The 22,408-nt window shown below is 35.2% G+C and overlaps 1 protein-coding gene across 1 annotated transcript; it reads left to right on the top strand.

Moving 5' to 3' along the window:
- The first annotated feature begins 2,245 nt into the window (after window positions 1–2,245).
- Window positions 2,246–18,305, top strand: LOC147069276 (aspartate aminotransferase, cytoplasmic-like). The gene is made up of 8 exons (XM_085951480.1): window positions 2,246–2,497; window positions 6,249–6,356; window positions 8,677–8,750; window positions 9,524–9,850; window positions 11,774–11,924; window positions 12,805–12,970; window positions 14,323–14,394; window positions 15,521–18,305. Exons 1-8 carry the CDS (start codon window positions 2,386–2,388, stop codon window positions 15,732–15,734), a joined length of 1,224 nt encoding a protein of 407 aa, XP_085807606.1. The 5' UTR covers window positions 2,246–2,385; the 3' UTR covers window positions 15,735–18,305.
- The last annotated feature ends 4,103 nt before the right edge of the window (window positions 18,306–22,408 follow it).

The raw sequence follows: 22,408 nt of genomic DNA, 5'->3' as shown, positions 1-22,408 counted from the left end.
ATGAATTAGTACAACCATCTCCTTCTTCATTCTATCTTCTTTTATTCGTATGGTCTCTATACCATTCATCTGATTGCGATGAAACTTTCGTCAGTGGTTGTGCCAACACCCGCAAAGGTTTCTGAATCAGTACAACCATCTTCTCCTTTTATTCTATATTCTTCTATTCGTATGCGTTCCTATTCCATTCATCCGATTGCAATAAAGCTTTCGTCAGTAATTGTGCCAACACCCGCGAAGGTTTCTGAATTAGTACAACCATCTTCTTCTTCTATTCTATCTTCTTCTATTCGTATGCGTTCCTATACCATTCATCCGATTGCGATGAAATTTTGACCAGTTGTTGTGCGCACGCTCATATTAGAATTATTTTCATATTTCCATATTTATATTACACAGATATTTTAATATTCAAAAAATAATTACCTCTTATTATTTTTTTAAATATCTAAGATAAATATAACCACGAAGCGACCCTGTGCGAAGCCGGGTACTTCAGCTAGTAAGTAATAAAATAAAAAATAACATAAAATAACAAAAATAAAAGTAGATGGAAGCACACAGAGTGATCTATCGATAGACCATATCTTAAAAACCTATAAAACAATGTCCACCTAAATTCACTCTCACGTAAGTGGAATATATTAATATCCGAAGCGATTTCATTATACATGGTAATTGCCCTCCCAATTGGTATTACTAATGGCAGGTTAGTTCTGCACCTTGGGAGAAGAAACAACGGTTGCCCTCGATTCCTAAGATAATTATCAGAGACACACAAGCCAACACCACCAAGAATGGCAGAGTTTACAATTACGCCGCGTAGGTATAAGTCGGCAAAAAATATGTGGCCAAATAAAGATCCCTTCTAAATTTTAAACTAGGTACAGTATGTAAGCATACCTAAGAGAAAGTCAGTTGGATAGAGCCACGGATAATATCCATACAGCCGAAAGTACATTAAAAAAATACTATTATTGACAACCAATCGCAAATAAATATGCTACTGGGAGAAATGTTTATATAGGTACCTAGGTACTAAGCACAAATATACCTAACAATAATAATGTCGTGAGTTCCAGGTTCGAATCTTGGGTCTATGAACCTAATAGGTTGAGCAATTGGCTAACATCTATTTCTCGTAACTTTTACAAACCTTCAACAAGGGGGGCGGGTGGCAATATGTATTGGACCCAGGGGCCTCTTTAAACGAAAGTTAGGCCCTGGGTATATTATATTATAAAGAAATATAATGAGTAAGTAGGTACATATTATTAAAAATGACATCAATCAGTACAGAGTATTTTGTACATAATTTTAGCAACAAATATTTTTACACGTACAATGCAATATACCTATGTAGTAGGCAGTGGCGAAGACTCCATACTAGGCGATTATTTAAAGCCTACCTTCTTAAGAAAAATATTTTTTAATTGCATATTCACATATTTATATACTTAATCACTTCATTATTTCATGTTATATAAAAATAATTTATTTTGCCAACGAGATCGCATATGTAGAAATGTATTACAGTATTACACAGTTTACAAAACAACTGTAAAGGTATTAAAATATATACCACAGCGTGCCGTAAATAAATAATAAACGCCGCAATTTCTCGACGTAAATAATTAATCTCCGATTATGTGTGAAATAATTCTGAATTATTTTCGTATGGGCTTTACGTCTCGTAACCTCAGCAAGTCTGCTGATTTGTACGAAATAAGGTAAGCTCCTATCGCAGAGCCTAAAACATTCGCGCATAATACCTAATGTTGTCACGACTGCGCACTTTGTCCAAAATCATTTTAATTTTTTATAAGGCGTTTAATCGAATATTAATGAATAAGTACGTATAGATTGTTTTTATAAATAAAAATAAATTTTATCTAATGATTTTTGATGGGTATACACGTTTTGAAAAATACGTAATTTAAACACATCGCTCATTTTTATGTCGTCGATGAGTTTTTGAAGTTTCATTGAAATTAGTGTGTCGTTGTCATTTACTAGTGGGTACCTATTCATTAGCAGTAAATATCGTACTATTCTCGTAAGTATACCTGACAAGTGTGCTCTTTTTATCAGATCTCCACAGCCTACCTCTTTCCAAAAGTCACCCTTCGCCACTGGTAGTAGGTATGAATTAAATAAATTATTGATAATTAGTATAAAGTATGATAAAGTATTCCCAATATATACACTTTATTTTATATTACTGGTAGCACTGGTTTGAAGTGTCAGTTCAGTTTTGATGACATTGTAAAGGTCGTTCTGAATTTTGATCCGGCGCGCAACTGAAAAAGTTGTAACTGCACAATTTACTAAATTCATTCTGCAGTTGACAGTTTGTTGCGTTAGCCGTAAGATAAACAGATCAAAATGGCTTCAGTGTTCTCAGAAATTGAATTAGGACCGCCGATAGAAGTTTTCGCTTTGGGAAAGGCGTTTACAGACGACACATATGCCCAAAAAGTCAACCTCGGCGCCGGAGGTATGCATATTTCATTCTTTTTTTGTCAGTATTATACTTAATTGCACAAAACCACTTTCTCCAATTCGTTGCGACTCCACTGCCGACAAGTTTACAAAATCGCAACAATTTATATTGACGTTTTTATTACTTATTTCAAAAGTTTATCGACGTCCGAAAAGTTTTTGTAGAGTTTACGTAAAATGAAAATATTGCAAATGTTACGTAACTGGAGTGTAAATACGCCCACAAATAAATGAAAACTATTTACTCAATATATGTGGAACACCAATAAATGATTTTTAGTTTGTTTAATTAAATTTTTAATTCATAAGTTTACTTTTTCTAAATTCTGGTTTGTAACTATTCCCTGTCCATATATAATTAGACATTCCATCCAATATGTTGAATTAAAAACGTTCTTGTATAAATATGGAGCCTAAACGTATGACAGTGATGGTAAGTGACGTCCCTAGACAAAACGCCGCCCCTAGGCAGTGCCAAAATGTCACCACATTTTTTATACTTACAGTACTTTTTATCATCCTTTCATGACTCCAATATCTAAAAAATGTGTTGTATGGATACATTACTAACAATACCACTAAATTCACTAAGGACGTGACGTCCAAGGACAACAGAAGTAAACAAGACATCGCGAGCCTGACAAAAAAAATAAAGTCCTTTTAAAACTTTTATAGTAATAATTAGTACATTTTGTTTCCAACCAGTGAGCTGAATTTTTTAATGGAAATATATTTCCGTTATTACTAAGTTTAGGTAGCTATTTCTATATATAAATAATGATTCTCCTCGATTTGCCGCCCTTCGGGTAACTGCCGCCCCCAAGCGACGCTCAATCTGCCTACTCCCACGGGACGTCATTAGTGATGGTCGAATACAATTAGGAATTTTCGTATATGAGGGTAGTTCGTAAAATAAGGTCTCCAATTTTTTTTCACAAATAAAAACACATTTATTTGCAATAGATTATACATTGTTGGAAAGCCTGGACTTTCTACTATTTTTCTACATAATCTCCGTTGGGATCGATGCATTTTTGCATGCTGTGTAGCATTTTTCATATAACCGTGTCATAGAACTCTCCCGCCGCGGCGTGCAGGTAGCGTACGACCTCTTCTTTCAACTCCTCTTCGGTCGTGAAATTTGTCCCACCCAGGTGTGACTTCAACACAGGTAAGAGATGATAATCACTTGGTGCTAGGTCCGGGTTGTAGGGGGAGTGACATTGAATTCAAGAATTCCTCGCCCTCTTCTGCGTAGCAATCAAAAAACGAATTAACTCACAAAACTCACACCTGGCGGTAGCTGCGAGTGGAAGCTCCATCGCAAACGGCTACCAAACCAAGACTAAGCATCGTAGAGAGCTCGAAGTGGTGGGAAGTTGTATGCGGGGAATCAAGCTACACGCCAGTGTTGCCGGATCTTGTGTTAAAGCATTCCTCGCGACTCCAGCACCTTGGAGACCTTATTTTACGGACAACCCTTGTAACTGCTGAGAAGGTGCTACCCTACTTACTTTTTTGCATTAAAAATTGGCTTTTATGTCCAACTGGAAATTGCTTCAGCGATTTTTTATCGGGAAATCACAGAAGGCTCCATATGGAAGAATCCATGTTATTATTAGTCATATATCGCTACATCAATGCCACAGTAGGACATTCTGTAAAAAACGTAAAGTTTAACAATTATAGTGCTATAAATGTACTAATAGATGCATTATAAGGGAAGTATAAGTATATAAATTGTAATTGTTATAAATATCTTAGTAAATACTGCATCAATTTTAGTCCACCTCATTCTAACCGTAGTAAAGTGGCAGATTATGGGTCCATAATGCATGATGCAGACGTTAGCGTTAGACACTCCCTTGACTGACTGATACTGCGAGTGTAATAGAGAGGGCGCAATGCCGCTCAGTTTCAATATTCATTTCACTTGGTTTATTTATTGAACGATCTTATACCCGTTGCCAAAGTAGTTTCAGTACAAAAACTTTATTCTTAAAACCGTGAAAAGTACTGCTTTAAATATACACGCTTCGTAAGTCAAATATGTGGCCACTACCGATGCCTTTAGGCAGTGACGTCCCAAGCAAAGTGCCGCCCATAGGCAGACTTTGCCGCGCTCTTTCATTATTAATCTCTAAATTTATGCAAAATTATTAGGTCTACTGAGGATTAGAGCATTTCCACGAAACGTACTCCAAACAGCGGTGGTTTTAGGTACATGGATATCTGAGGCGCCGACAAGTATTGAGGCCCCCTTTTGATGGTTTAAAAGTAAGATGTCTGGACTCTCTTAACGAAACGATCACGTTGTCCGCTTTATGGAAAACCAACACTGCTTCGAAAAGTTGTAGTGATCATAGTCGTTCCTTCATTTGCCGCTCTTTATATTTTGCTACTCCTAGGCAACGCATGATCTGCCTACCCCCACGGGACGTTACTGTCTCCAGTATTTCTGGCTACTCTATTGGATTTTAATGTTTTTTTGCAACAAAATAGAAAGGGAATCTAGCACTTATTTATTGTTCAAACTCATTTTTTTAAAACGTTTTTTTTTTATCAATAATATTATTTTGTTGATAACAATATCTTTAAGGGTCATAGGATCTGTAAAACACAACAGTCTTTGTATCCATGTAGAGATAAATATTTAAATATTTATTATCATTCTATTTCCGTGCTTTGATTATAATTAAATTAATTGTAAATATATTTTTGGAGGTATCTTGACATGTAAATGACCAAATTAAATAACTTTGATCAAAAACATGTATGAAATATTCTTTTGTTTAAATTGTCATGAATGATTCAGTTCCTTACTAGAGGTGGGAAAACTGGTCGATTGTTTAGTTTATTGGGCCACACATACTGAGTATGGGTAGTAGCATGCCGAGATTTGAGTACACAAACTGGTGACAGTATTTCTAACTCACCTCTAATTGGAACTCATTATAATGATATGAAACTGTGTTTATTTTTATTCTACAATCTTCAGAATCTAATATGGAAACAGCAAATGTTAATGTTCATTATTGTTGGTCCCAGGTTCGAATCCTGGGTCTGGCAAGTACACATATTGTTTTTCAATTTGTGTATGAGTCAGAAAATGAACCTAATAGGTTGAGCAAGTCGCTGACATCCATTTCTCATAAAAACAAAATCTGTTAATACAAACCTCCACTCTATGGAGGCCCATATTATGATCTTATTATGATCGGAAATGGTAAGAATGAAATGAATGCATTCCTCTTAACCGGCTCTCACATCTAAACTCTCCTCTTCTGCCACACATCCATAAATCAAGCCTTCTAGGAACGTCGATCCGGTGTTGCATTCAACCATCCGCGCACTTCAACCTCGTGACAGTCGCACGTAACCTCTCGAAACGTATAGATATTTGGACGCGGCATCGGCGAGCCGGTATAGGAATGACCAATTTGTAGGTGTTCGTATGCGCTCTGGCGTCTTCGACTCGCAGCCTGAGATCCATGCGATTTATTGTTAGCAGCACTAGATATTTTTTCAAACTAAAAAGTCACATTCGACCAATCTGCGGAGCTACATTTGACAACGTGTGTTTTGTGAATATCGATGACGTTACATCAACGTATACGACACATTGCAGACGAGACGAGTTTTGATGTACGAGCCGGTTTAATATATAGAGCATATTATATTGTATGACCGTGTAGAACGGTGGCGAGTTGATGAATGCCATAATTAATTATCTTGTATTTTTTTAGTTTACAGAGATAATGAAGGCAAGCCGTGGGTGCTGCCGGTGGTACGGAAGACCGAGAAGTTGATGTCTGAAGATAATACTTTGAATCACGAATACCTTCCAATCTTAGGTAAGTCATAAAGTTTAAGTTTGGGTAAGTTACAAAGTGTGGGATGATGAAGACATCTAAAAAATGACAAAACTGAATCTATTACCTTTTGCCATTCGGCTATTGATATAATATATCGTTAAATTTAGTCATAATGTAGAGAAAATATCCAAAGAATCATATTTCATGTTTTCATCTTTCAAATGCATTGTGCCTTGCCTGCCACCCATTACGACGTCTAGACAACCACAAATCACAGGAAGTAGTCTAGATATAGTTACATATATTTAATGTAATATAAATCGACTGCTTAATCCGCAAACCAGCTAACTCCATTTGGGCAAATTGTTCAGGATGGAGAAATAACATAATAATTTAACTATCGAGCGGAATTTAACAATTCTAAAAATAGCTGCACTATGAATTAATACACTATTTTAGCTTCCCTTTTAAATATAAAGATAATTTATATAAAGAGCAGAGTTGTTCCATTTATGATATTGGAAAATTGGCACCTGCAGTTGGCTTTTTTGTGTGAAGAACGATAACGCATTTATTTATAGGTTTAGGAGTTTGAAACTTTGTGGGAGCATAGAAAACATGCTTTGAAAAGCTTGTGAAAACACCCAGACTTTGGACAAACAGATCTCACGTTTCTTGTTCTTATCCTTTGATGTTGAGAGGGCTGGCGCGCACTGGAACCGGTTCGGTGTTCACGCACTCACGCACAGGTAAACGGACGATACGCTTTTGGATGGATGATATTATATGAGGTTGGTGAATGATGATGATAAGTTCAAAATGGATGAAATAGACGCGACGTTCGCTCAAATCGTATCAGATTTAGCGTAAGAAGGTGTTGAATCACTCTGTCGAACGCTGTGCGGCAACACGCACCTGTTCGGTCTCTTGAGTAGACTCACGCGTGGCGGCTGTCTTGACGTAACTTTGTAGGTAGCGACGGTAAAGTTATAACAAACTTGCCCACGTCCGCTTGCTGCATATCACTTGAGTTAACTGAATGTTCTTCGCAATTACGGTCGATTTCCGACCTGTAATTGCTCGTCATCTGGTCTTGTGACAATAATAAATAAGGGGATTTAAGTAGGTGGGGACTGAGGATGACGGCCACCACAATCGGCCCAACCAGGGTGCGTTTATAAATTTATACATTTTGTGATTTGTGGTTGCGTCTAGCCACTAAGGTGGCAGTTTTATTTTATTCGATAATTTTATTTATCTAAAAATTATGTATGTTATCGTAAAATTTATTTTGTTTGCCAGAAACATAATAAACTGTGTAATTAATGATAATGCAGTCTCGGTTGTTTATGACAGATGTTTAAATAAATATTAAAGTCGGCAAATAAGGCATGAGTATAATAAATTCCTGCAGTTACAAAAATCCAACACAACAAACGAAATACTAGTGTCATGATTGCTTTTGATTATAGACTACTCAATAACAAGATTAATATCAATATTTGTTTATTAACAAGGTTATCATAGAAAATCAAGGTATCGATTCATGCGAATTTGTAATAACAAAAATAGTTTAGATGTTATCAGCAACTAAACTATTTTTTTTCAACGAATAACTCACAAGATTTAAGAGTGTGATATTCTTTATATGGCACTGGACAGATTTTGACTAATGTACCAATTCACCTTACCTATTACGACGAAATCATTATTTAAAAATGGGGCACGTTAAATATTTTGATAATTATGCCGCAGATGCCCGCACAAGCTTTTTCTATGCTTTCCATGAACAGTTTATTCCATGTAGACAATTATATTAAATACCTTTTTCTGTCAGCGCAGATGCTTTTCGATCCAATAATTGTTAATTTAAAATTTGAAATTTTCATACATTTTGATGCATCATTATCACACACTAAGATTATATCGCACCCTCGCAACTAAACTGCCACAATCCAAAAAATGTCAATCAGAGAAAATCACCTTTGAAGTTTTTACCTTTCGCATTTTTGTACTGTGTTTTTGAAATATGTTTAGATAGTGAATGAAGTTTTGACTTGAATTTGATGACTTAGAGAAATGAAATTTTCGGTACATATACTATGAACGATAGACAATGAAACGTATTAATTAACTCAAAACACGTAAATTTGGACTTTTGGCGGTTTAGTTGAGAGGGTGCGATATGAGGTTATATTATGTTGGGGTAGGTTAGGTTATGTTAGGTTATGTTATATTAGGTTAGGTTGGGTTTGGTCTAAAAAGAGAGTTATAAGAACCCATGCGGGCATCTGCGGCTCATTTACCAATATTTTTATTGCCATATTATCTATGTTAAATGTTTCATATTTATTTTTAGGATTTGAACCATTCTCAACGGCCGCAACTAGCATGCTTCTCGGTGCCGATAGCCCGGCTATTGTTGAGAATAGGGTAAGCGATAGTTATCATATTTGGACATGTTTACTACGTATACCAATTTCCACAGTATTATTGCTACAGCCAAAAACTACAAGAGTGTTAACACAATTATAGAATCATTCATTAATCAGTTGCATAAATTATTAAATAAACAAATATTGCTGAGAATTGCAACCTAAATTTTTTATGAATGGATAGTTTTTTTTTTATTAATTAGTGCATGTCATGTTTTCCTATTGGATGGATTCAGATGGAGCCGATCACAAAAATAGTGATAAAAAACAGTGACAATTTAAAATTTAGTGTACAAAACTTATGATTTAACCTTTTCTATGCCTCACGATATTACTATGGCAGTATCTGACAGGCCGCAGATTTTAAACGACACGCTGAATGTAGAGCAAAGCTCTTACTAAAATCGCTGTAATACTGATAATTTGTTGCTTCGTATTTCATAATTATTCAAACAGATGTCACTGTGTGTTTAATTTTTTAGATTATGCAAATCAATCGACAGTAGCTAGTAATTTGAGTTTAAAGTCGGGCGAGATAACTCGCAAAATTTGTATGTGCGGCCTGTCGATCACGGCCTCATAGAGTGAGAAAACTCGCTGAAGGCATAGAACCAATTAAGGCACGATATTATACTGTTCATTTGACGGTTGTACTTCTTGGTCGCCACGGTTTGGAAATCAGGTCATTTCACAATTTATATATTATAGCCTTTATTATATATGTCAATGCAGCTAATGTCTTCAAATATTCAAAATTCTCTTTTCACTTAGGCATTCGGCATCCAATGCCTGTCTGGTACCGGTGCCCTCAGAGTGGGCGCTGACTTCTTGTGCAAACAGATGAAGCGCTCTGTCTTCTACTACCCCAAACCGACGTGGGAGAACCACCATCTGGTGTTCGTCAACGCCGGTTTCAAAGAACCTCGTACATACCGCTACTGGAAGGCGGAGACTAGGGGAATCGACTTTGAAGGCCTCATCGAGGATCTCAATCAGGCCCCTGAGCACTCTGTTGTGATCTTGCACGCCTGCGCACATAACCCCACAGGATGTGATCCGACCAAGGAGCAGTGGGAACAGATTGCCAATGTTGTTGAAGTAAGTGTTGTATTAGAAATTTAATATTGAAATAATTTGACATGGTATTAAGACAATATTATAACTTAACTAATATTGGAACCCATGCCCCCTTGGATTCGCGCCTGTGTGATCTACTCACTGAGCTATAAGTGCCCTATCTAGTTGGGACGAAGTTAAATAGTGTTTTACAATTCTCACCGAACCGATTTCAAAATTTTATTATATTTGGCAGTCGGCTTTTGTATTTTAAATCAAAGTATTAATAATTAGGTTATATATTTCTCTGAGGTATTTTCAAATTATCTGTGTTTAATAAAGAATGTTACATTCTTAAATCTTGTGAATTATTCGTTGAATAAAAAAAAGAGTTTATCAAATATTACACCGTTTATATGTGCATGGATTTACTGCTGACAGTACGTTTTCTCGCGGCCATAACAAAAAAATGCATGTGTAAACACGTATTATCGTGCAAATTGCAAGATTGAATGCATGGATCAAAAAAGTTCAGAAACTCCTGAATATTCATGCAACAATTGGACTGTGCGATATCTGCGCAGTAGAACGATAGCGGCGAACCTGCCGATAAAAAAATGAACTAAACCGTGCAGAGACTCATTTTGAGGTTAACTGATTTTCACGACCTGTCAAATAATACCATACAATGACAACATCGCGTCTCGCTTACTCTTGAAGAATGAGATTGGCGAGATAGTCAGCACTTTTACGTGTGAACAGTTATTATCGCGATAGTTTAAAATACACACTATTGGTGCACGTAAATCAATGCACGTGTACAGACACTATAATATTCGTTTAAAATTTCTAAATTGATCGAATTAAACACTACAGTGACCAGGTTAGTAGATAAGCCGTAGATAGCTATCGTGGTTGGCAAAAATGCTTTTTATTTTTTTTTCTTTTCAATGTGTATTTGATCGAGTGCAAAGACCCAATGGATTGGGCGAATGGCTAACAATATTATTCCTCTTAACAAGTCTGTCAATATAACCTTACGGCCCATTCACTACGCTTAAGCGTGAATATGGTAATTTACTTAATATAAGGATTTCAAAACTGTTATCTCCAGAAAAAATAGATACTTACTTCATTTGATAAACCTGCAACACTAAAATATCTTGGAGTGATCTGTGTCATCGGTTAGTAATTAAAGTAATACCTACTTTGATTTAAAATACAAAAGCCGATAACCAATAGTAGCTCAATTTAGAAAGCGCTTCAGAGAGCACTATAAGAGCCATTAGTTAAAATTTGTCATAATTAAGTATGCTACCTTTAGCATAGTGGTCTATGTGCATGGGCGCGATGCTCAAAAGATGCAGGTTCGATTCCTGCAGGGTCTTACTTTTTTCAAAATGATTTTTTCTATTGGTTATAATATATTTTCTCAGAAGTGCTTTTCAAAATTATGTATGTTATACTTACTTTAGTTTTGTGCAATGTGAAAATATCCTGTTTGAATTTTTGACAGTTGAGTTTTTTTAACGTTTCAATTTAATTTAATCGAATCGTGTTTATGCGGGCGAGAGTGAATGCAACTCTGTTTGAATGATGTTGGTGTCGAATAGAACATTGCCTTAGTTTTTAAGGTCATGGTTCTTTGCCATTTCACAATGTACATAGTTTTCTTTCAAACATTTGTCATTAACGGCCCACATGCTCAGCGTACGTCAAAATGGAGCTTTTATGCTATTTTCAGAGCATAACCCTGGACATTCCTTAAACGTTGTAGACAATCTATTTACATAATTTTGTAGCCTTATTATCCTTTATATTTACAACGTTTAAGGAATGTCCAGGATCATGCTTTGAAAATAGCATGTCCTCCCTTAACATCTCTTTTTGATAAGATCCAACAATCCGATCTGCCGACGTTTATTACATAAATACTAAAATTTTTTACGTTATATTCTTTTCCAGTCTAGGAAACTTTTCCCATTCTTCGACAGCGCGTACCAGGGCTTCGCTTCGGGAAATCTGGAGACTGACAGCTGGGCCGTGAGATACTTCGTCAAGAGAGGATTCGAGCTTGTATGCGCCCAGTCTTTCGCCAAAAACTTTGGCCTTTACAGTGAGACTTTTTTGATGTATTTTTTGATTTACCACGACAACTAAATGTTTTTTTGAATTGCAATTTAGCTATCAAATGTTTACAGATTTTTGAAAAGCCGTGTCAAACGAAACATCAAGAGTTTGCATCGAAATATTGAAGATATAAATGTGGTAATTGTACATACTATATTGGAACTATTTAATTATTTTATTCATTGTGTTGCACACTGCATAATATATATACTAAATCGTAAAATTACAAACACATGACTAAAATACTTGCACTTGAAAAATAAAACGTTTCAATGAAAAATTATTTAAATTCTAATTGATTTGAGTTTGCTACTATTCCATTTCAGCACTTTTTGGTATCCCGGGTTTCGCCTTTCGGCATCTTCGGACAATAGGCGCACTCACCAATGGCAATAATTACACACTGACAATGAATACAGGAATTTAACACAATAAAAGAAGTTAATAACATTATTACCTAAGTCAAGTGTTTGCCGAAAGGCGAAACTTAGGTCGCAAATAATGGCTGAAATGAAATACATACTACAAAACTCACACCAATTAGAATTTAAATTGAAAGTCCATTGGAATATATTTATTGCAGCACGCAAAAACAACGATAAGAAACTGCGATTAGTTTAGATTTAGTAGATGGAAAATCTTGATTTTATAAAGCATTATTGTGCATACATTCTCGTGAAATGATTTGTCATTTCCTAGCGATGCAAATGTTCATATATACAATATCAAATTTCTTCTACTAAATCCAAATTAATTTCATGCTGATAAAAATAATATTCATTGAAATATTTTATTTTTCGAGTGCAAGTATAGATGCCTTAATTTTTAGCAAACTTAAAACATTTCCATTTCTCTGCTGTCCACAGATGAGCGCGTCGGTAATCTATCTTTGGTGGTGAAGGACCCGAAAGTGATTCCGCAGGTGAAGTCGCAAATCACCCTCAACATCCGAGGAATGTACTCCAATCCACCAGCTCACGGAGCCAAAGTCGTCGCGAGGGTTCTCCAGAATGAAGAGTTATTTAACGAATGGTATGTTATTTTAGCGTATTAGTTCTTTAATGTACACTTCTCGATTATCGTTTTTATCCTTTACTTTTATATTTTGTTGATTCCGGGAACATTAGGACTTAAGTGTGTGCTATCCAAGGAGTTATATTTACTATATTAATAGGAGTAATATGAACTGAATTTTTGTATTACAACACTTGATAGCAACACCAGAATATTTTTAGTATGGTTAAATTGGTTCACTGTCCTGTCTAGTACATATTGAAGGGTTTTCCCCAAGCACATCCATCAAACTAATATTTACGACTGCCAAAAGTCTTTTATTCAAATGTCTTTTATCTTACTCTAATGCATATTGCGGAGATTGTATGCATGCCGAATGCTTTCTCACCCACACTTATAGTGAGTTTGTGTCCAGGCCTTGATTAGTCCGGATGGTTGTATTTATGTGTGGTTCCGGTGAATATGTAAATCTCAGAGCACACTAAGGCGGCTCTCATATCAAAACTCGCCTCGTTCGACGTGACTTGAGTTCAGAGACGCGCGAAACATTGTCGCACGTGACAAACGCGCACATCTACTAGCGACACTCGAGTCTCGAAACGTCAAAATAATAATATAGTCCCGGCCAGACGCCATTACGCAAAATGCCATCGAACGCTAAAGCAGAGATTATTATACGTTGGTACCGCAGAAATTTAAGTAGAAGGCGAAAATATTGGATTCAGTCATAATGTTGAAGCATTCGTCTGCCATTTTTATTTATTTGATGTCTCAGTTTGATGTGTTGTGTATGGAAAGCGTGACCAGTGACCACTGACGTCTAGCTAGTACAACAAATGGCCGCATCGAGCACTTCGCGCAATCTTGACGGGTGCGACAGGAAATATTCTTCCAATGTCGATGGTCGACCTGTTGCACATGTTGTACAGTCGTATTCAACCAATCTGCGGAGCGACATTTGGCAACGTTTGTTATGTGGATTAACGATGACGTCACATCGACATATTCGACATGTGGCACATGAGGCGAATTCTGATGTGCGAGCCGACTAGGTGTAAACTTAATTCAAATAAATGCAAATCGAGAAGTGAGGGGAATGACGTATCAGTCAGTCGAGTGAGAATTTACACATATTGCTGAAAAATAAATTATATTTGTGTTTCATTTCTCACGACTAAACGCTTGTTGAAAGCAAAAAGAAAATTTTACGATGTAGCCCTCTCGAATGTGCATTCTCTTCTCAAAAACATGGGACATCTTTAAGGGAAATTGAGGTGTCACATTGATTTTCGATGTGACGTTTTGCAATCTCTCAGTATAATGGTCTGATTTCAATCTCATACCAATCACAATTCTTTTTGATATTTCAGGCAAGAATGCATCAAACTAATGTCATCCAGAATTATTACCATGAGGAAAGCACTCTATGATGAATTAGTAGCGTAAGTATTATTACCATATTATCTATCATACCCTATTATTAATGCCTAAATTCCCCATCGGAAACCTAAAACATTATCAGATGGAAAATACCTTAAAAATAAAACAGTAATTTTAAACACAAGTACCATTAGACAACATCGAAAAAAAAAATTGATATTGTGTGTGATCTCTTCTTCTTCATATCCTTTACCGCATTACTGACGATGGTGATCAGTATAGTGTTGTCATCAATTTCCTTCCATCTGGAGCGATCCTCCGCTGATCTTGTTGATTCACTCGCTTTCTTGATAGTGTCACTCCATCTGGAAGACCGTCGTGACCTCCTCCCTTTGATCCCACCAGAGATCACTCATCTCTCAAGGTTGCTCGGATCTCTTCTTATCACGTGATTGAAGAATCGAATAACACATCTCATGCAGTTAATTAGGACATTCTTTCATGCCCAGCTATTCTAGTACAGAGACGTTTTGTACACCTGCAGGTTTATTCTTAACTGTTATCACTTTAGAACGTTTCCTTGCTTTTCATTGGTCCAAATTAATATTGAAGGCATTCTAAACAAAACAGTTATCGGTGGCTATCTCTTATTCATAATACGGTGAAAATTTAGGTTGGTAGACATGTCAAATTCTGATATGTTCGTGCTGAAGAACCCAAACGGATAAAGTCAAACCAGCACCATCTAGTCGGTAATGAGCCGAACACAAGAATTTTGTATTGAGACGTCAGACATATTAACATAACCTACAATTTTATTAGTCATATCATTGCGATTGCAGTACAGCAGTCGAATCTTGCATCTCAATATGTAAAATTGACGTATTCTGTCTCATTATCAAAGTTAGCACGGCCAAGATAGGTGCTGTTAAAAGATATCACCTTTTGACAGTTCAGACGGTTAATTTTTTTACATAATTATCTGCCAGAAAAGATGAAGTGAATAATGTGAAATATTTATCACAATTAGCTCTTTTTGGATGTTAAGTGATATGTTAGAATACTGCTGGCCCATTTAAATGTACATATTCAATTTGGTTGCGATGATCGCATAATTAAAATTACCATTACGGCGTGATGCATGTTGAATATTAAACTGAAAAATATAATCAAATACTTGTTCGACAGATTAAAGACACCGGGAACCTGGGAGCACATCATCAATCAGATCGGTATGTTCTCGTACACTGGCCTCACGGAGAAGCAGGTACAGCATCTGGTGCAGAAGCATCACGTCTACCTTCTCAAGTCCGGCAGAATCAGCATGAGCGGAATTAATACCAACAATGTCAAATATACCGCACAGGCCTTCCATGATGCAATCACCTCTTTCCCCGAATAAATTGGTGCAATGTTTTACTTCACACTCTTCGATATATAACTTTGATGGCAATAAGTGATATGTACATAATATTATTAAAAGTCTGTCAATTCCATCGGCAACGCATTTCGGCAACCATTTTTTGTTGTTTGGCCACTAATATCCACACTGGTTACATGTAAATAGTACGTAAAACTTTTCACCGTGGCACAGTTCGCCGTGAGCTTTCTTATCGGAAAGAGATGAGTGTATACTATATGGTCTCCAATTTTATTAAATTCAATATGAGCATGATTCAATTTTCATGGCTGATTTTGGTAAAATTCATGGTATTCAAGAATGAAAACCTAACCTAATAAATTATCCAGTATATCGGATATTTTCAAAATTTGTTTGCTGCTGGCTTCTTGTAAAGTGTAAACCGACAAGAACTGTGTTGACAAGAATTTTATGTCGGTTCTATACGACCTAAAGAGGTTGGACGGTCTTTAATTTACGGCCATATATTTCCGATACAACATTTCACGGTGAAGTGTGATACGGCGAACTGTATACGCACAAGTTTCCGGACACGATCCACTCCACCCTCATCTGTTATTACTAAAATGGTTTATAAATGGATTATAATATTGTCAAAGACAAACATAAATAATTTTCGGATGTGAACCCAACATCAGAATACATGGTCCATTGTTAAGTTAAATGCTATGTTAAATGGACAAAGTGGGCGCCATTTTAATTGTATATCGATCGTGGGAACTTGAATTCGGTGATAAACTCCTACAGCAAAATTAATATCACAGATTGGAGTAATATTTTTCTATTTCGAAATTACACTTAGGTTAACAACATGTGAAAAAAACCGGGGAGAAAATCTAAAAAAAAAACAGAAAAATCTACCATTTCGGTGCCAACAATATATCCTATTATTAATAACAAGGGATTTTGTAAAGATGTTAAGAATGAATCTTTCTTCTATCAAGACCACTGAAGCGAGCTTTGGTTAGTCAAATTTGTCAAACTATGACGTCTTATTCTCTCTCTCTTTCTAACTTCAGGGTTTGTATGGAAATTATTATAAATTGGAGTCATTTTTTTAGCTTCTTTTTCATGTCTATAGAAGATTTCTTCAGAATCTTTGGTCTTTTTGGCAATAGGAAAAAAAAAAAATGCATGAGTATGTTATATTGGTCTTTTCCTTCTTACAGTATTAAATACAACTTTTTGTACTATTCAGATAACTTTGTCAATTAGTCAAACTTTGGCCCGCAAAATAATTTGTTACCTACACAATATGTGTACCTCAGAGTAATAATATTAAGAGAGTGGGTATTGTTTGGCGAAATGAAGCCGTCTTTCTTGCGTATAACGCACAACCTCAATTTTATTATTATTAACTTAATTATGAAACATTATACTATCATGTTGCTTGTACGGCTACCAAATTTAAACACAACATAGTTAACTAAAAATAATTACCACTGACTTTATATTTAACACAAAAACAATAAATTTCAGCAACGCTTACAGTTTTTAAGTGACTGTAGTCATTCAAATCAATATTTACCGGCGACGTGTACAAAAAATATTTAATTCAGCTGTAGAAATTCTATCTTACTCTAACACATATTGCGGAGATATAAGCGTGCTGAATGCTTTCTCATTTGCACTAATGGTTCTATTTGTTCACGCCTTGATGTGTATAATAAATTAACCAACAATCGGGTCAAAGTGAGGCCAGTGGATAAAGTTTCCTGGATTGGTATGTACTAGAGGTGAGTTAGAAATACTGCCACCAGTTTGTGTACTCAAGTATCGGATGAAACTACCCATACTCAGTACGTGTGTGGCCCAATAAACTTGTTCCAAAAAACTTGTGATGATATCATCGCGAGTCGCTGGCTAGTTGGTAGACTTTCAATACTATTGACATTAAATGCGCACGAGCGAGGTAGCACTTGAATACAATTATATTTTAATTTATTAGTCTATGCATGCGAATGACATCATCTTATGTATGAACAAATAGGTCATTAATTTTCTGTAGCAGCATATTATTCCCTCGGAAATGTGGTGAGGTGACTGAGGTGACGCAGTTTACAATAAAAAAAATCATTGTTATTCATTTTATGTTAACAAGAATATTATAACATAACATAAAAACAACTCATAAATTTAAAACATTTCGAAAAGCCCAGCTCAGTGTATTTTTAGCGATTCTATTGAAGCCGATATTTCAAATACTAATATGGAGTTAAGTTTTAGTTCCAGTTTAGTATGAGACTTATGTCGCATACGCACACCAACCGCTCTATATAGTATTCCAAATACTAGTAAGTATTTTGGAACAAGTTTTGATACTAAGTATTTTTTTATACTGATAGTAAGTATATTTAGTCTTCAAAATCGACCAGTTTTCCCACCTCTAGTATGTACCAAAGACATCTTTGTTTTACAGGTTTGCAATAATTGTATTGTTTGTATTAAATATCTACCTAAATCAGTGGTTTCTCTTTTATAGAATGAGCATATAACCTAACGAAATAAATTATATTTTTTTATGTTTATTTTTTTTCAATATTTGTATTAAAACACGGTCCATATAAATGTAGTGTTGGAATCAAAGGGTGATATAATAGACATAATGAGGTTTTAAATTCCATACAAATATTACAAGCTCACGACGATGGGTACATAAAGATTTCAATGTTCCTCTCGAGTCGTCATCATGACCAAGAAACATCTGTGCTGAACAAATAAACATTGTATAAAAACTGTTGACAAACGTTTAATATGTTCTGATCACTGCGGATAGAAAACATTGTTTAGTCTGGACTCGACAACAATTAAACACTGGTTATTAAAACAGTATTGAAAAATAAGCAAATATGTATGTACTATTTTTTACTTATAATATTATATCGCCAGAACAAAATAGTGTAATTCCTATTATATTTTCAGACAGCTTTTTTTAAATGATTCACTATGGCATTTATTTTTATTAAATTTTACCAATGCTAAGCATTTTGTGATTGATTTGTTTAGATTACTGCATTTTTCATTATATTTTAAATATAATTAATATATTTTTTGTTTCTTTATAACCAATAAAGTATTTTCATCATTTTAAATTGTTTTTATTTATTTGCTGTTGTGCGTGTGAAAATGGCTTCGTGGTTTTTGTAATACTTTAGGCCTTTCGCTCATGGAGAGACTGAAATCCGACGAACTGGTTGCTGATGGAACTCATAAACTGGCCAATGACTGACGCTTCGCACACAGCGGTGCTGAAACCCACTTGCAATAATATTATAACCTCAAACTGTCAAACCCATTGCCTTTCCTACTTCATTCCAAGCTTTTTCCGTAATATCTTTACGAAGGCAATTAAAATGCCGTTACTCATAAGCAATGGAACCAGGTAATGAGACATGTTGACACTGAATGATAATACAGTAGAACCTCGATATAACGGACTAATACGTGTGAGACACCCCTGTTAATGGCCCATATGCTCAGCGTAGGTCAAAATGGAGCTTTTATTTTGGAGACATTCCTTAAACGTAGATAATATATTTATATAATTTTGAAGCCTTATTATAATTTATATTTATTTTAAACATGTGATGACTGCATAAAGTATTTTTATTACATAAAATAGTACATCTTCTTTTAAACCTCTCGCTCTAATGTTTTAGAATATAGTCATATTTCAGTACGTCCATGTGCAGTGGTGTTAAGATTTTTTAGGTTTATTAATTATTAAACGCATTTACAAAACCATCAGTAAAATTAATGTTAACATTATATAGTGATGTGGCTGCCCATCGTGATTCTCAAACATGCCTAATTTATTTAAGTAATACCTATATAGCATTAAGTTGAACCTACAATGTAAACTATATCATTTATGTACCCTTCATAAAAATCATGTTTGAACACGTACGCCAGAAGTCACCTTTGTCGTTATTTAGACATATGCTTCAGACGCAAGTCTGCAGATTCTTTATCAAATCGCTTAATTCACGACTTCCTATTACAATGTATTTTTTTAAACAAATCTGAATTTGAAACAATTGAACAAATCAAATATCACCTCGTATACAAATTCTTTCGGAAGCAATATGAAGAGGCTGTCAAGCCGTCATTTGTCTGACACGATCTTCGTAATTATCAATTATTATAATTTAGAATCAGTAACATTAAATACTAATCGTCCTGTAAAATTGTAATCAATTTTAATAGAAGGGAGTAAATAAAGTCAGGGGATTGTATTTCATACGCCAATCTGTTTATTCATGGGAGTCAAGCAACCATACCTCTCCTCACACACTCTCAGCTATAGTGACATATTTACGATAAAAAAATATATTTTATAATCTTTTTGATCCCAAATTTGACAAGAATTAGGCATTTTATTATTCAAAACTGGGCACGATTACCACATTTGAAGTTAATTCTAAAGATACTGATTATAAGCTATGTCTTTGACCATTCAAATGTGATAAACATCCTACAAATAATGATTGCTTTATAATAATTATTGACCTAAGAATAAGGTAGTATTTTTTTGAAATACGCCATTTCTATTGGCATTTCCCAGTGGCTAAGCTACAACATACGGCCGTATCCATAAATTGACAAACTAAAATTGAAGTAGGGAGTAAGATTATGTTAACGCGCATGTTTGAACATGTACCGTTTAAAAAAAATTCGGTTAGGTACATGTTCAAACACGCGCATTAACATGATCTTACTCTCTACTTCAATTTTAGTTTGTCAATTTATGGATACGGCCGTATGTATTAACTTAACCACTGGGGAATGACAAAAAAAATGGCGTATTTCATAAAGACACTACCTTATTCTTAGGTCAATAATTATTATAAAGCAATCATTATTCATAGAATGTTTATCACACTTGAATGGTCAAAGACATAGCTTATAATTAATATCTTTAGAATTATCTTCAAATGTGTTAATCTTGCCCATTTTTTGAATAATAAAATGCCTAATTCTTGTTGTCAAATTTGGGATCACAGAGATTATCAATATAATTTTTTATCGTAAATATGTCACTATAGCTGAGAAAGTGTGTGAGGAGAGGTATGGTTGCTTGACTCCAATGAATAAACAGATTGGCGTGTGAAATACAATTCTCTGACTTATGACACCTTATCGTTGATGTTTGATGTCGACGCTCTTGCTTTTAGTAATCCTGCTTTGAAAAAAGTCTCTAAAATTACGGAAATGCGTGTAATATAGTTGAACTTCGTTATCTAACGAATAGTCAATAAATGTTATCGGATCGTTGAGATTCAATCTTATCATTGATAACTTTGTTTGGGATGTCTGTTATAGCCGAAAGTCCGTTATATAAAAACACAAACAAAATCCTGTATATTCCAATGTCCAATTCAATGTCAATGTTCCAAAGTCTTCCAATGGTATATATCCAGACACACCCATTGTGACGTTAATGTTCTATGTGGACACGCTTGTTTTCAGTAATCCTGCTTTGAAAAAAATCAAGTTTTGTTTGCACTTTTGAAGTTCAAAATCAACTCTAAAATTTAATTACAATGCGTGCAATATAGTTGAATTTCGTTATCTGGCGAATAGTCAATAAATGTTATTAATCGTCGAGATGCGATCTGATCACTGATAACTTAACAAGTTTTTGGACGTGTAGTTTCTTCCCCCTCGCTATCTTCAATTCCATCCTCATTTTCCAAAATCATAACATCTGCTATTTCACTTTCAGCTATGATGTGACACCAAAGGTCACCTTTATCTACTTCTAACCATTCTAAACTTATTGAATGCAGTAATAATTGCATCCATTCACTTTAAATAAACAAATTAAACTACTGTGCAGCTGTATGAATTAGCGGCCAGCGTTGCAAACGTCAGTCTACGAGCAGGACGGCATTATGACTTGAATTCGAGTGCGAGAAGTATGATGTGATTATCATGCGCAGAACATTGTTTACAAGCAGTGACACTTGGATTTAAACATGTATTAAATTAGCGGCCAGCGTTGCAAACATCAGTCTACGAGCAGGACGGCATTATGACTTGAATTTGAGTGCGAGAAGTATGATGTGATTATCATGCGCAGAACATTGTTTACAAGCAGTGACACTTGGATTTTAACATGTATAACCAACGACATTAATATGGACGAAGCATCTGGAAAAAAAAATGACACTCACTGTTTTGTCGGGTCTGCCGAATGGGATAATCTGTTCTACCGCCATTACAATAAAGGTGATATTGCTATAAATTCCCGATGCGTGATATCGCATAACGGAAATTGCGTGACGTCTACCCATACATGTGCGAATGTCGCTATGCGCGAATTTACTTGCTAGCTGCTGTATTGAGTGCGTTGTCCATTAATAATGTCATTGTGTCTAACATTAATAGGATGTTCTTAACAATTTTCACATTTGACCGTATATCGAGGTTCTACTGTATATTATTTAAATTGAAACACCACAGTCGTATTAATTATTTATAGTAGAGACTTCAACGTCTTTCCGCTTTCTTTGTCTTCCGTTGTTCAGCTCCTCCTTATACTTCTTTCTGAATGTAATCTAAAAGAATCTGATTATATTCAACTGCGCCTGTTGTGGCTAAATATGTCGTAGGATTTAGGTGTTTCTCGTACTGTTTGTGATTTGTAAACGAAG

The sequence above is a fragment of the Rhyacophila brunnea genome, unplaced genomic scaffold (genome assembly GCF_057557595.1).
Source record: "Rhyacophila brunnea isolate RB1 unplaced genomic scaffold, BYU_Rbru_1.0 scaffold_24, whole genome shotgun sequence".
NCBI classification, from domain to species: Eukaryota; Metazoa; Arthropoda; class Insecta; order Trichoptera; family Rhyacophilidae; genus Rhyacophila; species Rhyacophila brunnea.
The sequence above is the reverse complement of the archived record's forward strand: the minus strand, read 5'-3'. Positions and strand labels throughout refer to the sequence as shown.